Genomic DNA, 15,068 nt, shown 5'->3' with positions numbered 1-15,068 from the left:
GTATTCTCATAAAATCGAGTGTCTGCCAAAAAACTTACCTCGTCGAGATTGCTGCGAATAATATCTTAATGCTAGCTATCCTATCATACCGTTTATCCCGAAATTGCATCCTCAGTGCTGCTTCGGAGTTCAGCCAGCCCAAAGAGCCTACCGCGAAATACGAAAATCGAAATTTCGAATTTACGTTTTTTGGTAGGCCTCCAAGATCCATTTTCATCCACTTCACAATCTTCACACGGTCTTCGATATCTTCTGTAACACTGATGAGTGACAATATACAATAAGAATGATCAACCGTTATAATCGAACTAGCAAATTTACGGGTTGGTAGGTTTCAACAACAGAGACTGGGTCTGAATATAGTTCAATAATCACGTGCACTGTAAATACTTAGTGCATTCTACAGATTGGAAAAAATACCTAAAAAGGAAATGCAAATAAGATTACATTTTTGTCGGATATTACTAGATACCTAATATACTCCTTGGATATTACAAGCTGTTGAAGAAGTTGGCATATCGCTCTTCCCCATTAGTGCGATAGAGAAGCAGATACTGAAACTTCCGATTGACCCTCTGCTCGGATAGAGTAGGATTGCTGGACTTATATGGTCTATCCAAAGAATATAATATGGGTCTATCGCAGTGATTCCCAAAGTGGTCGTAATAGAGTAATAAAAAGAGTCAATCAATCAATCATTTATTTATTTCTTTGAATGTGGTACATTAAAGATGTAATAACAGAATTTTGTTCAGCACATCCTGCCTGAGTGAACGAGCGGGACAAATATGTTAAAGTTGTAACAGACGCGCGTACCGGACATTAATCTTGGTCCGATCAGAATATCTCTTTATCGCTCGGGCGATAGGCTTCAGACCGGAGCAACGTCGCGGTCCGCCCGTCTGTTGCGGCTTTTAGGAGCTACTGAGATAAAGGCTTAAGAACAAAGAGTAGTATAGGAAAGAACGACATTATTGTGTATAAATTCACAGTTAAAACATTAACTCGAATATACCTTCAGATAACTGACATTTGTATTTGACACTTGACAGTGCTGTCACTCACTGTTGCAAAGAGTATTAAATCACTACACTGTTGTGCTTGTCTTTTATTGACTCGCGACGCAATATAAATTTCTGTGTATTTATTTTATTAAGAGCTCTATTCGAGTCGCTGTATAGTTACAGCAGTAAAATAAATTAACCATGGTACGTAGATTACGCGAACAAAGTACTACTGAAGATGAAATCGTTATAGGTAAAGCATTGTTTGTTTTCTTTATTTGTCATGTACCTAGTTTGAAAGCATATAAAATAAGGCGATATTTTCAGATACACCGCCGCAGAAAAAGCATAAAAAGCACAAGCATAAGAAGCACAAGAAAAGAAAACTTGAAAATGATTTCGACAGTGATACATCAATTGACGTCTCATACGAAGATGTTATGGACAAGTCTTTTAAGTCTAAAATTAAGATCGGTAGAGACCTTCCGGGAACATCCGCTGCAGATTTGCTAAAAGCACAAACCATGAAGTCATCTTCTGACTCAAGAAAATCCATGCCAGGATCATCTTCAAGTACTCCACCTAAAGTGGTTCCTAAAAAGAAAAAAAAAGGCAGGGATAGCGGGACATCGAGTGAGGAGGAACGATGGCTAGATGCTATTAAATCGGGAAAACTAGAGGAGGTAAAAATCTTTATAGTTACACATACATACTTACAAATGTACACATTTATGCTTATTGTAGATAAATACAATTTTTATTAAAGTATTTTGCTAGCAGTTCCCGTAGAGATATCAAATACCCATTTCAAAAAAACCTAGTGGGGTAATGATCCGTATAACAGTTTTTGATATTTTTTCAAAAGATATAACAACTTTTGATATAATTTCATGGTATATAATCACTTAAGCGGTATAATGAACTTTTGATATAACAAATAAATAACTATTTTCATGGGGTATAATGTTTAATCGATATAAAAACTATTCGATATAACGTTTACTGGATATAATGAATATTTGTTATAAGTATTTATGGTATAATGTATTCAAATGTATAAAAATAAGTTGAGGTAATAATAAAAAAAGTCGGTTCTGGTTGCTGTAGGGTCGCAGTTCTACCTAACACTCCTCCTAGCTTCGCTCGTCGTCGTACCTAACTGAGACCTGCTTTAAGTTCGATTACGTAGGTTGTTATAATAGTAGTTAATATTACAAATTATACCAGTACTACATTATGCCAACTGAGCGTTATATCGAACATAATTATATCACATATACATTATACACTGTTGATGTTAGATTAGAAGTTGTTATATTACAAGTTCATTATACTTGACGATAGTTAGACTCTCTAAGAATATACCATGTATTGTTATAGCAAAAGTGCATTATGTCCCTCAATCGTTATATTGACTAAAAATATATCAAAAGTTGTTATATGGACCGTTAGGCACCCGCTAAAGGGTATCACATCATCATCAAACGCCGTAATTCTCATAGCTGTAACTCATATCTTTGTATACTAACTATTCAGTGAGCTGGTGGTCGAAAGTAGGTCTACATTTCATTTTTTTTTTCTCTATATTTTTGGACATAAATATGCCATGTGTATACTTTTTATAACGAGGAATAGTAGGGCTTTTTCATGATTTTTATTTTTTGTGTATATATAAAAATAAGAAAAATTTTGGCATTTATTCAAAATATAATAAAATAGAAAAATTTTATTTTGAATTTTTTTCAATTTATTTATATGAAACCCTATAAATTAAATATCAGAAACGAATTTAGCATCCTTGAGTTACACGAAAATAACACCAAACTTGACCACATAGCAAAACTTTATTTTTTACAAATTTCGGGGGGCACCCCCCCTTAAGTCAAAATTTTGCATCAAAAATTCGATTGGCTCTTGGCTCCCCTTCGTAAATCAATCTGTGAGTCAAAAGGAGCAACTCTGCAAAAGGAAATTCCATCATCATCATTTGCCGTATAATTAAGTGAACACCAGGGACTATTCTAGGCAATTATTGCATGGCACTGCTTCTACTAACAAATAGACTGTCAATGTGTATTTATAAGTTGCTATGCTTTTGTTTCACAGGTTGATGAGGAACTGAAGAAAATCAAACCAAAAGACCCAAAAATGATGACCGCTAGACAGAGGGCTATGTATGAACGGGGGACAGACAAAGACACCAGTCCAGGAGGTGAAGTGCTGCTCGCACTGCCCTCCGGTTACAAGGAGAAGGTCATGACCGCAGAGGCCATACAAAAGGCAGCCATCAAATCCCAAAAGCGCAAGCAACTAGCTGATGAAAAACGTGAAAAGGATAAAAAGAAAACAATGGATCGCCTACTTAAAAAGCAGGACTCCAAAAACCTGAAAAATTCACAAAAAGGAAAGCCTGCTAAGAGTAAAGAGCCCATGATAATGTATAAAAATAATGCAACAGAAATATCATTGTCTTTGCCGCCTGGTCTACCTTTTCCACTTGAAGCGATGCCTCCAAGGGAGCCACCTAAACCCATCAGGTGTGGAGCCGAGGGGTGTGAGAACATCAAGAAATATAATTGTTCTAAAACTGGAGTTCCATTATGCAGCTTGGAATGTTACAAAAGAAATCTTACCATTATAGCTATTTAAAACAATGGCCTAACCTGTTTCAGAGTTAGTTCTTGAGTTTTTTCTTGTTCCCAATAATTTTGATGGAACATCCTGCCTGTTAAGACGAAACGGGAGCTGAGCTAAAAGTCAATTTTGAGATTTCAAGCTGAATATACCCGTCGCTCTGACGGGGCGTGAGAGACTGTATTTGTGTGTGTAATGCACGCACACAGATGCGTACGCTTGCACCCGCGCGCGCCTCATTGCCGACAATTTGCAATGTTATTTTTCGTGCGTTACTGCCACGAGGCGTTCACTTATTACTTACTGTGTTGCGATTGAATTTTTTGACCCGGCTTACGTTTACGGAACTCGATAATCTTTCTACTACTGTGACTTGGCTTTGTTTACTTGACTTTGCTGATCAGCTTATTGTTTTGGACTCCGTGAGTTGTGGTTACCTATTGGACCGCACGCAATTCATCTACCATTATTCAAGTAATTAAGCGTAATTAGCCGAAACCTTTATAAGAGTGTAATTCATAAGAAGTACATAAGATATAATTTATGTACTGGTTTGCTGTTAGCTTTTAATTGTATCACTTTACATATATGTTACTCAAATAACTAACACGGTTACACTGTTGTAAGAACATTATTTTTCAGGTAGGCCTTATTATACCTACTATAGGCCTTATTACCTCCTAGTACCTTAGTAGTACTAGTACTACTACGGAAATTGATTCAAAGACTCAAGACTGACTTAAGTGGCAGTAGGGTGTAGGGTTTTTTCTAGGCTTAATGAGTTCGCTGAAGCTTATTTTTTATACTTAGCGCACAGAACCACTAGTTTAACAGTATCAGCTCTAACCACATGTCACCATTTTGTCCTTTACGTAACAAGCTCAGGGGCCCAGAATATCCGATGTACCTATCAAATCAAGGTTCTGTACCAAATAAGGCCCGGTTATTATAGTTCGTTATTTTTTAGCATTAGAAAGAAGGTAAACAATCATGACGTGTCTTTTTATTAATAATTATTGAAAAACGCTTTCAAAAATTAGTTTATATTACTTATGAAAGCAAAAGAATATAAAAAAGTATATGATTAATACATACATACATACATACATACAATCACGCCTATTTCCCGGAGGGGAAGGCAGAGACCACGGATTTCCACTTGCTACGATCCTGACATACCACTTTCGCTTCCTTCACATTCATAACATTCCTCATACACGCTCGCCGGTTTAGGGTGCTCTTGCTCATTAATATGATTAATATGATTTATAATTCTAACATATTTGCTATGACTTATTTTTCAATGGTAATTTTTAATAAGACATGTCAAAATCTGTTACCTTAATGCAAAAACTAGGGTTCCGTACATAAGTCGACTCACGCTTGACTGCACATTTCTAATAGGTTTTCCTGTCATCTATAGGTAAAGAACTATTTTGTGTATTTTTCAATATTTTAGACCCAGTAGTTTCGGAGATAAAAGGGGGTGAATGGTAATTTTTTGGCTGTTTTCTTAAATAACTTCGAACCTATGTATTTTAAAATTATAAAAAAAAACATTTCCATCTTTAGGTCACTAATTTACATATGTGTACCAAATTTCAACTTAATTGGTCCAGTAGTTTCCGAGAAAATAGGCTGTGACAGACGGACAGACAGACAGACGCACGAGTGATCCTATAAGGGTTCCGTTTTTTCCTTTTGAGGTACGGAACCCTAAAAACGAACTTTAAGCGTGCTAACTTTCAAAATTTCATTTTTTATAAGATAGTATAAGTAGATGGGCAAAAATTTTGCGTCCATGTCCACCAGTGAGTAAGTGATTGAGATACCTAAACATTTAACTTTATAATGTAAAATGATATAATTTACTAACCTACTCGTTTAATTTCAGGTAGGTTGAATAAGGAACCAAGTAACCATGGGGAGGAGCAGTATTTACTAACATTTTCTTTTTGGGTCTTCAGAGTGTATCGTTTCCTTTTTTTTGCACATATTACACTTAAATATATATTCTCTGTGTAAACCCTTACGTCTTTCAATGACAAAGGCAAGATCAGCAAATGTACAATTTGTATGATCGTGCCTGATATTTGAGATCACAGAAAATAAATATTTTAAATCCACTATTCTGCGACCTTCTAAAATTTTGTTTTATCATGATTCATGATCAAAAAGCTCGGATTCAATAGTCATATCAAACGTCGATTATGCAGTTGATGATGAGCTTGCATTTTCTACCATTGGTGCTGCAAATGCATCAACCGGTGGCGATAAACTTTGCCCTCTTGTAAAACAAATTACTATTGTGATTGTGTCCAGCAAAAGGCCAAAATTCGGTTTACTTTCCTGTTTAAAATATTACTAATTTATTCATATTTCAGATTAGGTACATAGGTAACTGTCTGAATGTTACAATGCCAGCTGGCAAATTCTATCACATTTGTTTGTTTGGTAGTCATGGTAACATTCACTTACATTGATATCCTTATTAAGATCTGTATCTTATTATCCAGACCTTAAAATATTGCCACCGTTGCCCTTTAAAAAAATACTGTTTAAATAATTGGCTACTGAAACAATGCTTCTATAGTATAAATAATGACTACACAAAAATGGGTAGTATTGTATATAATGCACGAAATAAGGCCCGATTCTTAAGCGGGTTTAAATTTTGAGGCCATGTCCGCTAATACTATAGACAAAATATCAAGTTTAATAAACACAAAAAAAAAACATTGATGGGCCTTATTTTATAATTTAGGCCTTACTTTGTAATTTAAAGTAGAGTTAGGCCAAGAAAAATCTATAGCGATTTTGATAGAACACGCAGTGCAAGTATTATTTCAAACGTCGCTTCTATGAAATTATGACATATAAATAACACTTGCACTGCGTGTGCTATCAAAATTGCTGTAGACTTTTCTTGGTCTGACTCTAAAATATTCTTTATTACACCACAAACATAAAAACAAATTTAAAAAAAACCGGCGAAGTGCAAGTCGGACTCGCACACGAAGGGTTCCGTACCATTATTTATAAAAACGGTCACCCATCCAAGTACTGACCCCGCCCGACGTTGCTTAACTTCGGTCAAAAATCACGTTTGTTGTATGGGAGGCCCCACTAAAATTTTTATTTTATCCTGTTTTTAGTATTTGTTGTTATAGCGGCAACAGAAATAAATCATCTGTGAAAATTTCAACTGTCTAGCTATCACGGTTCGTGAGATACAGCCTGGTGACCGACGGACGGACGGACAGCGGAATCTTAGTAATAGGGTCCCGTGTTTTACCCTTTGGGTACGGAACCCTAAAACCGATTTACAATGTAGATAAAGGTAGCAACAGGCGGTCTTATCGCTGTTAGTTCTTATTCTTCGTTTGTTTAGCATTAGAGTGAAGGTGACGTGTCTTTTTTAAGCATGCAATCGTATAATTATTTAGCTTTTTTTGTAATAGTTATGTACTTAGTGGTTAATATTAGTATTTACTATTTTTTTTTTCAATAATGCTTAAAAACGAAGTATAGATATGACAACCAAATATTAACGCCATTGTAGGGCAGGATATACAGAACATGAATCATTTGTACTGTCACGCTCCGTGATTGTTGAGCCATTTAGGGTTCTAGCTAAATTGGACATTCCATAGAGCACGAGTAAGTATGGAACAACCAATTCAGCTAGGACCCTAAATTGCTCGACAATTACGAAGCGTGCCTGTAGGTACCTAAAAATTTTGTTAACCCATTTTAACCATGCAATAAAATATTTTTGATTTTGATTTCTAATTTGAAATATTAGAATCAAAAAGTTCATAATAGATTGTATATCATAACTACAAAAATGTGTTCCCTACTCTCAACCCAAAACCCCTTGTATCTTAGGATCTAGATATTTTCACACAAGACGGTTTATCGATAACTTCTTACATCACTAGATTATCGACATTAAATGTCGACTATTGCCCATCACTTTTCTGGCTGTGTACGTATTTAGAAACTTGACTCCGCCCCTAAAATTAGTGCGATAGGGACAACTGCAGCTGAGGCGAAAAATCCTGCGTAAAAATGACAAAAATCGAGGTTTCGTAGTCCTCTTTTTCCTCCCCCAAAACTTAACCAATCGTAACCAAATTTGGAAATCTAAATGATTATGAAATTATCTGTGTCGGACCGTTTTGCTTTTTTGGCTAATTGATATCAGTTTTGAATACCACGCCTCTCATTGCGGCATAGTCTATTAGGCCATTTTGGCCGTTTTTGAAGGGCTCTAGCGCCTTAAAAAACAAAAATATCAAAAAAAGCAAAACGGTCCGACACAGATATTGACAATATTAATCTGTGTTGAAAAAATCATTGCTCTAGCTTCAAAAACCACGGAGGAAAACGAGGACTACGTTTGTATGGAGGAATGACCACTCCTGTTGGCTCTTAAGCCCCGTCTCCATATCGCGCGGCAAGCTATCGAACATTAGCTCACGCGGCAGCCGCGCGCAATGTATACCGGGCTGGCTCGCGAGCCAATGATCGAGTTGGCTCGCGAGCCAGCGCCGCACGACGAACCATTCATTGTCGGTTTTTCGACGCGCGGCAAAGGAATGTTCGCGCGCAGTTGGGACGGGTGTGTATATATTTCAGTTGGCTCGCGCGGCAGCATACTTACATGGATAATGAAAAGTGTCGTACTTTAATTAAATTATACGGCACTAAACAGTTTCTCATCATCATCATCATCATCTCAGCCATAAGACGTCCACTGCTGAACATAGGCCTCCCCATTTGGGGGGGTGAATGCCATAATCGCCACGCTTGGCAGGCGGGTTGGCGATCGCAGTCGAGTACACCGAATTTGAGGGACGCTGCTGCCCGTCCACCGGTGGTCTTGGACGTAGTTTAAGGACATACCCGGGTCCAAACAGTTTCTATTGAACAGTAAATGTAGTGATTATCGCAACAGATCATTTTTCTATTTGGCTAGACTTCGTTCCGAATAATTAATTTTTGTGAAATAATGTGGTCGATCGTCGGATCGCCTGCCGCGCGCGGCCGCCGCGCATAAGTTCAAGATGATGCCGAAATTGGCTCGCGAGCCAAAATACAGGTGTGCCGCGGTCGAACATTACTCGCGCGGCCGCCGCGCGATATCGAGACGGGCCTTTACATCACCTTTCCAACTTTCGCGCTTCAGTACCCCTACTTGACACCAGATGTCACAAGTGTAGCTACTGACGAAAAATGTACTACTAAACCAATTTACAACTAATATTATAAGCAGAAGGGGTTGAAAATAGACTTCCAGTAAATCCGGTTATATTAGAAAAATGTTAAGCATTAGTTTCGTTCGCCAGGACATATATTGTCAACTAGCAGTACTGATACTACATGACGCTAGATGTTGACTACGAAATAACGCGCGTTTTGGTAAGAACACTGATGTATGGAGTTACCAGTCTTTCTTTACTTATATTACTCTTGCTTTTTACACTTTTGTTTGGGGTTGGGGCTAGGTCGATCTGTGTAAGATGTCCCCAAATTGGCGTACGACCCATCCATGGCTTATATCATAATAATCTATAAAACATTAACCTAAGAACAAATAAAAAACTGTTAGACAGCTAAATAGTGAGCATATAATTACTTCATAAAAATTAAATAGGTTTTTAAATAGAACAGATTTTATACAATACTTCAATTTACGTACACCAATGGAATTACAATAGATTATACAAGTGTGGACAGTTACAGAATAAAAGCTTTCATTATTTTGATAGAAACTGACCCTTTCAGCCTAAAAAGTTACCACTTTTTCGATTAAGACCAGAAAGTTATTGACTGTAAAAGAGGTGAGGAGTCTAAGAAAAAATTGTGCCCCGAGTTTTACAGCAGAACTAGATGGCGCCATGTTTAATGGTATTAGACCTCTCAAGCATCAACTTTTGACAACCAGAACTACCTACCGCATAGCAAGGGGCCGTCCAGTGACAAATTAGAGACACATTTTCCTAGACTCTATACCTCTTCTAGTATTCACAACTATTTTGTTAACACTAATAGGCATGAAGACTAATTAGATAATCACTTCCCTTACTGACAACAGACCAATAAAGCGACCTTTCGACTGAAAAGTCCGATTCTATGAATGAATTTATTGTGTAACCCACTTTAAAATTCTAATTCTAGATCCAAGTAAGAGAATTTTTAGATTAATATTTCACACCATTGGGCTGAAAAACAAATTGGCCATTTTCATGAGGGATTTTACACTGTGTCTATAAAACATCCATAAGGTAGGGATAAACCAGTTTTAAAGTGCGCGCCCCTACCATATTGTATCTACGCCTAAACACCCAAATATAATTTTATAGACACATCCCACAGTGCAAAATTATTAACTCTTTTTGTGTTTGCGTGTGTTCAAAACATTACTATAGATGTAGAGGTATAGTCAGCTGCAGAGAGAGGTGACCCCCCTGCATAGAAGTTTCTTTGCAGGGAGGGGGTCACCGCTCTCTGCAGCTAACTGTACTATGGAAGGGCGTGCATTCTAAAAATGACTTATGACATTAATTATTTAATAAATCTTTTTAGAACATGAAACATAAATCGACTAGACTATGTAATGTTGGTATTTATTCCATAACATTGTGCCTTAGGATGGTATAACATTGTCAAATATTATATTACAACTAATTAGTAATCACTGGCACTGTCACACTTTTGTGAATAGAATCTAATGTGATCGTGTCAACTATTTATATTGGCTGGCAAGTTTGCAGTGCACAAGTAAAAATATTTTGCACTGAATTTCTATACGAAATTACCAGTTTTTATTGATCTTGCTTGTATAAACTTTCTTACAAACATTTGGGTGCAGTTGTGAGCTGTTGCTAAGTAAATTCAGGAATATGACCTTATTTTCTAAACATCCATTTGGCAATACATTTGAGCTGTGTAAGTGACAATTAAGCTTAACATATAATTTATACTGTTGTGGTATGTAGAACATTGCTTGTACAACATATTTCATGCTTCTGTACAAGTATGGTCAAATGTATCTGAAGTTGACTGTAAACTTGATGACAACTATTAAGCCCCGTCTCCATATCGCGCGGCAAACTATCGAACAATGGCTCGCGAGGCAGCCGCGCGCAATGGATACCGACCGAGCGAGCCAACTCGATCAGATCGGGGCTTTAGAATTCAGAGACGCCCCACACTAGCGTCTCGCGAGCGTCGTCGGCGTCTAGTCAACTCTATGGCTGCTGCACAACGCGACGTTGGCGCAACTGCGCAGCGACGCCATTTTTCATAGCTGACTGACGCCGATGCTCAAAACACGCTAAAGTATGGAAAGAGGGCTCTTACCATAAGGGCGCGTTTACATTTGACGACTGTTGAATGTAGCAGTCTAACCAATGTAAAGGCGACTTTAGAGTCAAACGAACCTAGCCACGTCATACAATAGAAGTTACGCACTCATTTTAAAACGATATCCTGAAATAGTGTTGTTGCTAAAAATTGTAATTCATAAAACTTTACGGGCCTGATTTAGTTAAATTTATTTTTTATCCCTTTCTTACACATACATAAGTCATAATTACGGATAAGGACAAACGATTATTAGCTAATTGAGGTTTGTAACGCGTTTATGAATAAGGCGGAAAGAGATGTTATGCATAGAAATCTTTCACTCTATTTTCTTTGTTTAACAATTATGATTTTTTAAGCAACAATAACGATACTAGACTAGTAGTATGTTACGTAAATATTCATGCCAATTTTCATGTAATTAAGCATGTCGTTTTAAAAATAGAGTGTAACCACTGACAGGAGCGGGTTTTTGGCAACGGAATCGTGGAACTCTTTATACACATTGTTGTGACATGTTTTACAATGTCATTAGTTAAAATAGTAAACCATCTACAAGTAATCGTTTACAGCGGTACACCCATCCTTTTTGCTGGGTCAAATAATCAAATAAGGCATCACACCTAGACATATGACATCTTTAAAACACCTACAGTGAAAGGGAAAATATTTCATTACAATACAGCAAACATGCACACTAAAGCATCCAACAAAAGTTACATACAGTTCATACTATAATTATTTAAAATCGTATACTTGGACATTTCATTACACTATTTATGTTTGGACTTTACAATAATTATAATAGTCTGTCACATTTTGCACTATTTCTTCATAACACATACTATTTCTTTATACTTTATATTCACTAAACACAAAGACATGTAGACACAGAAAGTTGTCCATCAAATAATTGCCAGTTTATTTGGAATATAAAATTGCCTCTTTTGCTTTCATTCCTTCTGCATTCACATCTCAAAGAGAGCTCACAAGGTGTAGAAAGGGCCCGTAGGACGGGCGCAGCTTACAGCTTCCTAAAGACCAAAGCACGGCAGCCAGCAAAAGGGCAAGAAGAAACCGGCTTGGTATCAGACATTCGTCCGTTTAGAGCTACGAAGGCGCGCCAAGCCCGACTGTAACCGCTAAGATTGATTATTCTGCTTATTTGATCTGAGTCGCGCGAGTCCGGAGCGCTCTTCCTCCTCGTCGCTGGTGCACGACAGGCCGCCGACCGCGCCCCGCGACGACGTCGCTTGTATCAAGTCCTGATCAGGCCCATTCCGGCTCTCATACAACAAAATGCCAAGAGATTCCTCATAAATCCTAGCCTCCGGGAACTCTACTTTTGTGTGCTTCTTATCAGTTGCATAGACAATGGATGTGCAGCACACCTCGGCACATTTCTTGCCGTGTCCGAAGAATGACCAGCAGCATATTTCGTTAGAGCCGATGACATCTTTGATGAAGAGCACTCTTCCACTAAATCGTAGTGAGAGTTTGTCGAACAGTTCAATGTTCTTCAGCAGGTTATCGTCAGACGTATTTGTGTAGGAGTACTTGTTGTTATGACGATTAATTAGTAGCTTCACAACAGGCTGGAAGAACAAGAGGAAACAATATTAGCTTATACATTTTCATATTCACACAGAATGAGCGCCGCAAAGAAATACCCGCGCAAATCAGCTCTGAAGACTGTGCCTCGACTACTTATGGATAAAGTACGAGCGGCCACGATGCTTTGGGCGAGTCAAACCCTGTTTATGTACAGATGACCACCTAAGGCCGTCCGCTAGCTGGCGCGGGTGCATGGAGCGGGCGCACGCACGCGGGCGCCTTTGTAGATAAAATGCGTCGCACGCGTCCGCGCCAGTTAGCGTTGTTCATACTATTTTTCGCTAAACCGCTCCGTGCAACCGCGCCAGCCAGCGGACGCCCAAAGACGTCAACAGACGCGCGCGGCTACAGCCCAATATCAACCTTCGTGCATTCCGACAAGGTGCACGATGATACGCCGCGCAGGGTAGGCGTGGTATTGAAAGAGTTAAATAAAATTATTACTTTTAAAGAGTTGTGAGGCATAAGCCTGATTGATTATGGGGCTAGAATTGATTCTCAGTTTGGCTCGACATTTCTTTATTTGATTTCATGAATAACAGTATGAGTAATTTATATTAGGTCACTTATGTAGTCAGAATCAGAAATGGAAACAACAAAGCCAATATGTTGTGTTCACTCTGGTCACCCTAGTTTAAAATAGCGCTCCCATACAATCAAAGTTACTAAAGTTACCTACAATTTTTAGCAACGAAAATGAGTACCTGACATCAGATCAGATATATATAAATGTTTTAGAAAAGAGAGTGTAACTTCGATTCCATAGCTGTGACTTTTTTGCGGTAGGTTCATGTCACAGATTCTACGTACCTTAGAAGTAGACATGATAAGAAGCTGCTCCTCCTTGTGGGATGTGATGAGGGGCACTCTGCATATAGGTTCAGCCTCTCTTTCTTTCTTCTGCAATGCTTGCTGGCAGGACTCGGTCAGCTCTTCAATGAGGAAGTACTTAGCTTCGGCCAGAAGCTCCATGATCTCCCGGTAGCTGTCTGGCAGCGCCACAGTGCCGTCGCGCAGGTAATTCAGTATTGTACCGAAATGCTTCCCGCAGCGGTCAATCAATATCCAGCCTACAAAATAAAGTGTTAAAGGTTAATTTTGATTCATATTGGATTGGTATTTATTCCAACAAAAACTAAAATGGATAGTAATGTTTGTTCTGGCACTAAAATTGTTTTAGGTTCTTAGAATTCAATAAATATAACCTTTTTTAGGGTTCTATACCCTAAGGTTAAAAACAGGACCCTATTACTTATACTCTGCTGTCCGTCTGTCTGTCTGTCTGTCACCAGGCTGTAAATCGAGAACGGTGATAGCTAGACAGTTGAAATTTTCACAGATAATGTATATCTGTTGCCGCTATAACAACAAATACTAAAAACAAAATAAAATAAATATTTAAGTGGGGCTTCCATACAACAAACGTGATTTTTTGTAGTTTTTTGCGTAATGGTACGAAACCCTTCGCGCGCGAGTCCGACTCGCACTTGGCCGGTTTCTATTTTTGTAGTCCAATAAAGCATTCTGACAGTAGCTTTGCTAGGTAAGGACTTTTAACACAGTCACAAACACAGAACCCATCTGGCGGGTTGCTCGCAGAGAATGCAATAAATTATACGCTTTTCTGCTTTGATCTAATACAAAAAGCAATTCTGAACAGTATTACTAGGTATATGGGTGAAAATTGAATTCTTAATTTTCCAAATAAGCAGATAATCTGGCATCAAATGGTAGAGCTAAAATCACATTCCGATTTTTGTAATGACATAACTAACATAAATAGGCGATACTCACAATTATAGGCATATTTACTATGACTAATGTAGGCCATTTACAGCCTTAGCTTTATAATAGTTACAGTCAGTTTATTTGATTATTAAATTGATTTTTTTGCTAATACAATAATTTACTTACCCTCCGAGTCAGTAAGCACTTCCATCCTGCCACTGAACATAGTTCTGAGCATGTTATCACTCTTCGTGAGGGTTCCGATGGTGGTATAAAATAACGTCCCGCCCACATTTAGTTTCACGTATTGGGATGGGCTCCCTTTTATCAAGGTTTTGTGGTCACCCGACATATTTGCCGTCGGGTCAGTATCCAGCGGAGACAAAGCGAAACGATTTCAAATCTTCAGGTCGCAAAATGCCGAGCAATTTTAGGAGTTGTCCTGAACTCCTAAGTACTTGATGAAATAGTCTACGCGGTCATAATAGCACTAACAATATGTTAACTGTTTTACGATAAAAAGCCCATTTAGGTATCTATTTGACAAAATCAAGCGCAGTTTAGAGTTATTTTAAATTAATATATTTAATATTTAATAAATTTGTAGGTACATAAAATCTATGCTATCACTTTGACATTTAAGTGGTTTATCTTGTCTATTGTTATTTCAACAACTCTCGTTGTTTATGAACGAATTTACAAAGGTAGCTAATGTAA

The 15,068-nt window shown here is 37.8% G+C and overlaps 2 protein-coding genes and 1 long non-coding RNA gene across 3 annotated transcripts; 2 read left to right on the top strand and 1 right to left on the bottom strand.

Annotated features, from left to right (window-relative positions):
• Positions 1–1,091: 1,091 nt before the first annotated feature.
• Positions 1,092–3,660, top strand: LOC134792890 (INO80 complex subunit B). The gene is made up of 3 exons (XM_063764327.1): positions 1,092–1,257; positions 1,332–1,687; positions 3,111–3,660. Exons 1-3 carry the CDS (start codon positions 1,206–1,208, stop codon positions 3,651–3,653), a joined length of 951 nt encoding a protein of 316 aa, XP_063620397.1. The 5' UTR covers positions 1,092–1,205; the 3' UTR covers positions 3,654–3,660.
• Positions 3,661–8,222: 4,562 nt separating this feature from the next.
• On the top strand, positions 8,223–10,431 carry LOC134792889 (uncharacterized). The gene is made up of 2 exons (XR_010144479.1): positions 8,223–10,074; positions 10,158–10,431. It is a non-coding gene; the product is annotated as an uncharacterized LOC134792889 (long non-coding RNA).
• Positions 10,432–11,725: 1,294 nt separating this feature from the next.
• LOC134792888 (BTB/POZ domain-containing adapter for CUL3-mediated RhoA degradation protein 3) lies at positions 11,726–14,938 on the bottom strand. The gene is made up of 3 exons (XM_063764326.1): positions 14,538–14,938; positions 13,434–13,693; positions 11,726–12,604 (listed from the first exon to the last, which is right to left on the bottom strand). Exons 1-3 carry the CDS (start codon positions 14,701–14,703, stop codon positions 12,152–12,154), a joined length of 879 nt encoding a protein of 292 aa, XP_063620396.1. The 5' UTR covers positions 14,704–14,938; the 3' UTR covers positions 11,726–12,151.
• Positions 14,939–15,068: the final 130 nt, after the last annotated feature.

This window comes from Cydia splendana, chromosome 8 (genome assembly GCF_910591565.1).
Source record: "Cydia splendana chromosome 8, ilCydSple1.2, whole genome shotgun sequence".
Classification (NCBI taxonomy): domain Eukaryota; kingdom Metazoa; phylum Arthropoda; class Insecta; order Lepidoptera; family Tortricidae; genus Cydia; species Cydia splendana.
Note: the sequence above shows the minus strand (reverse complement) of the source record. Positions and strands in the feature narration are given on the sequence as shown.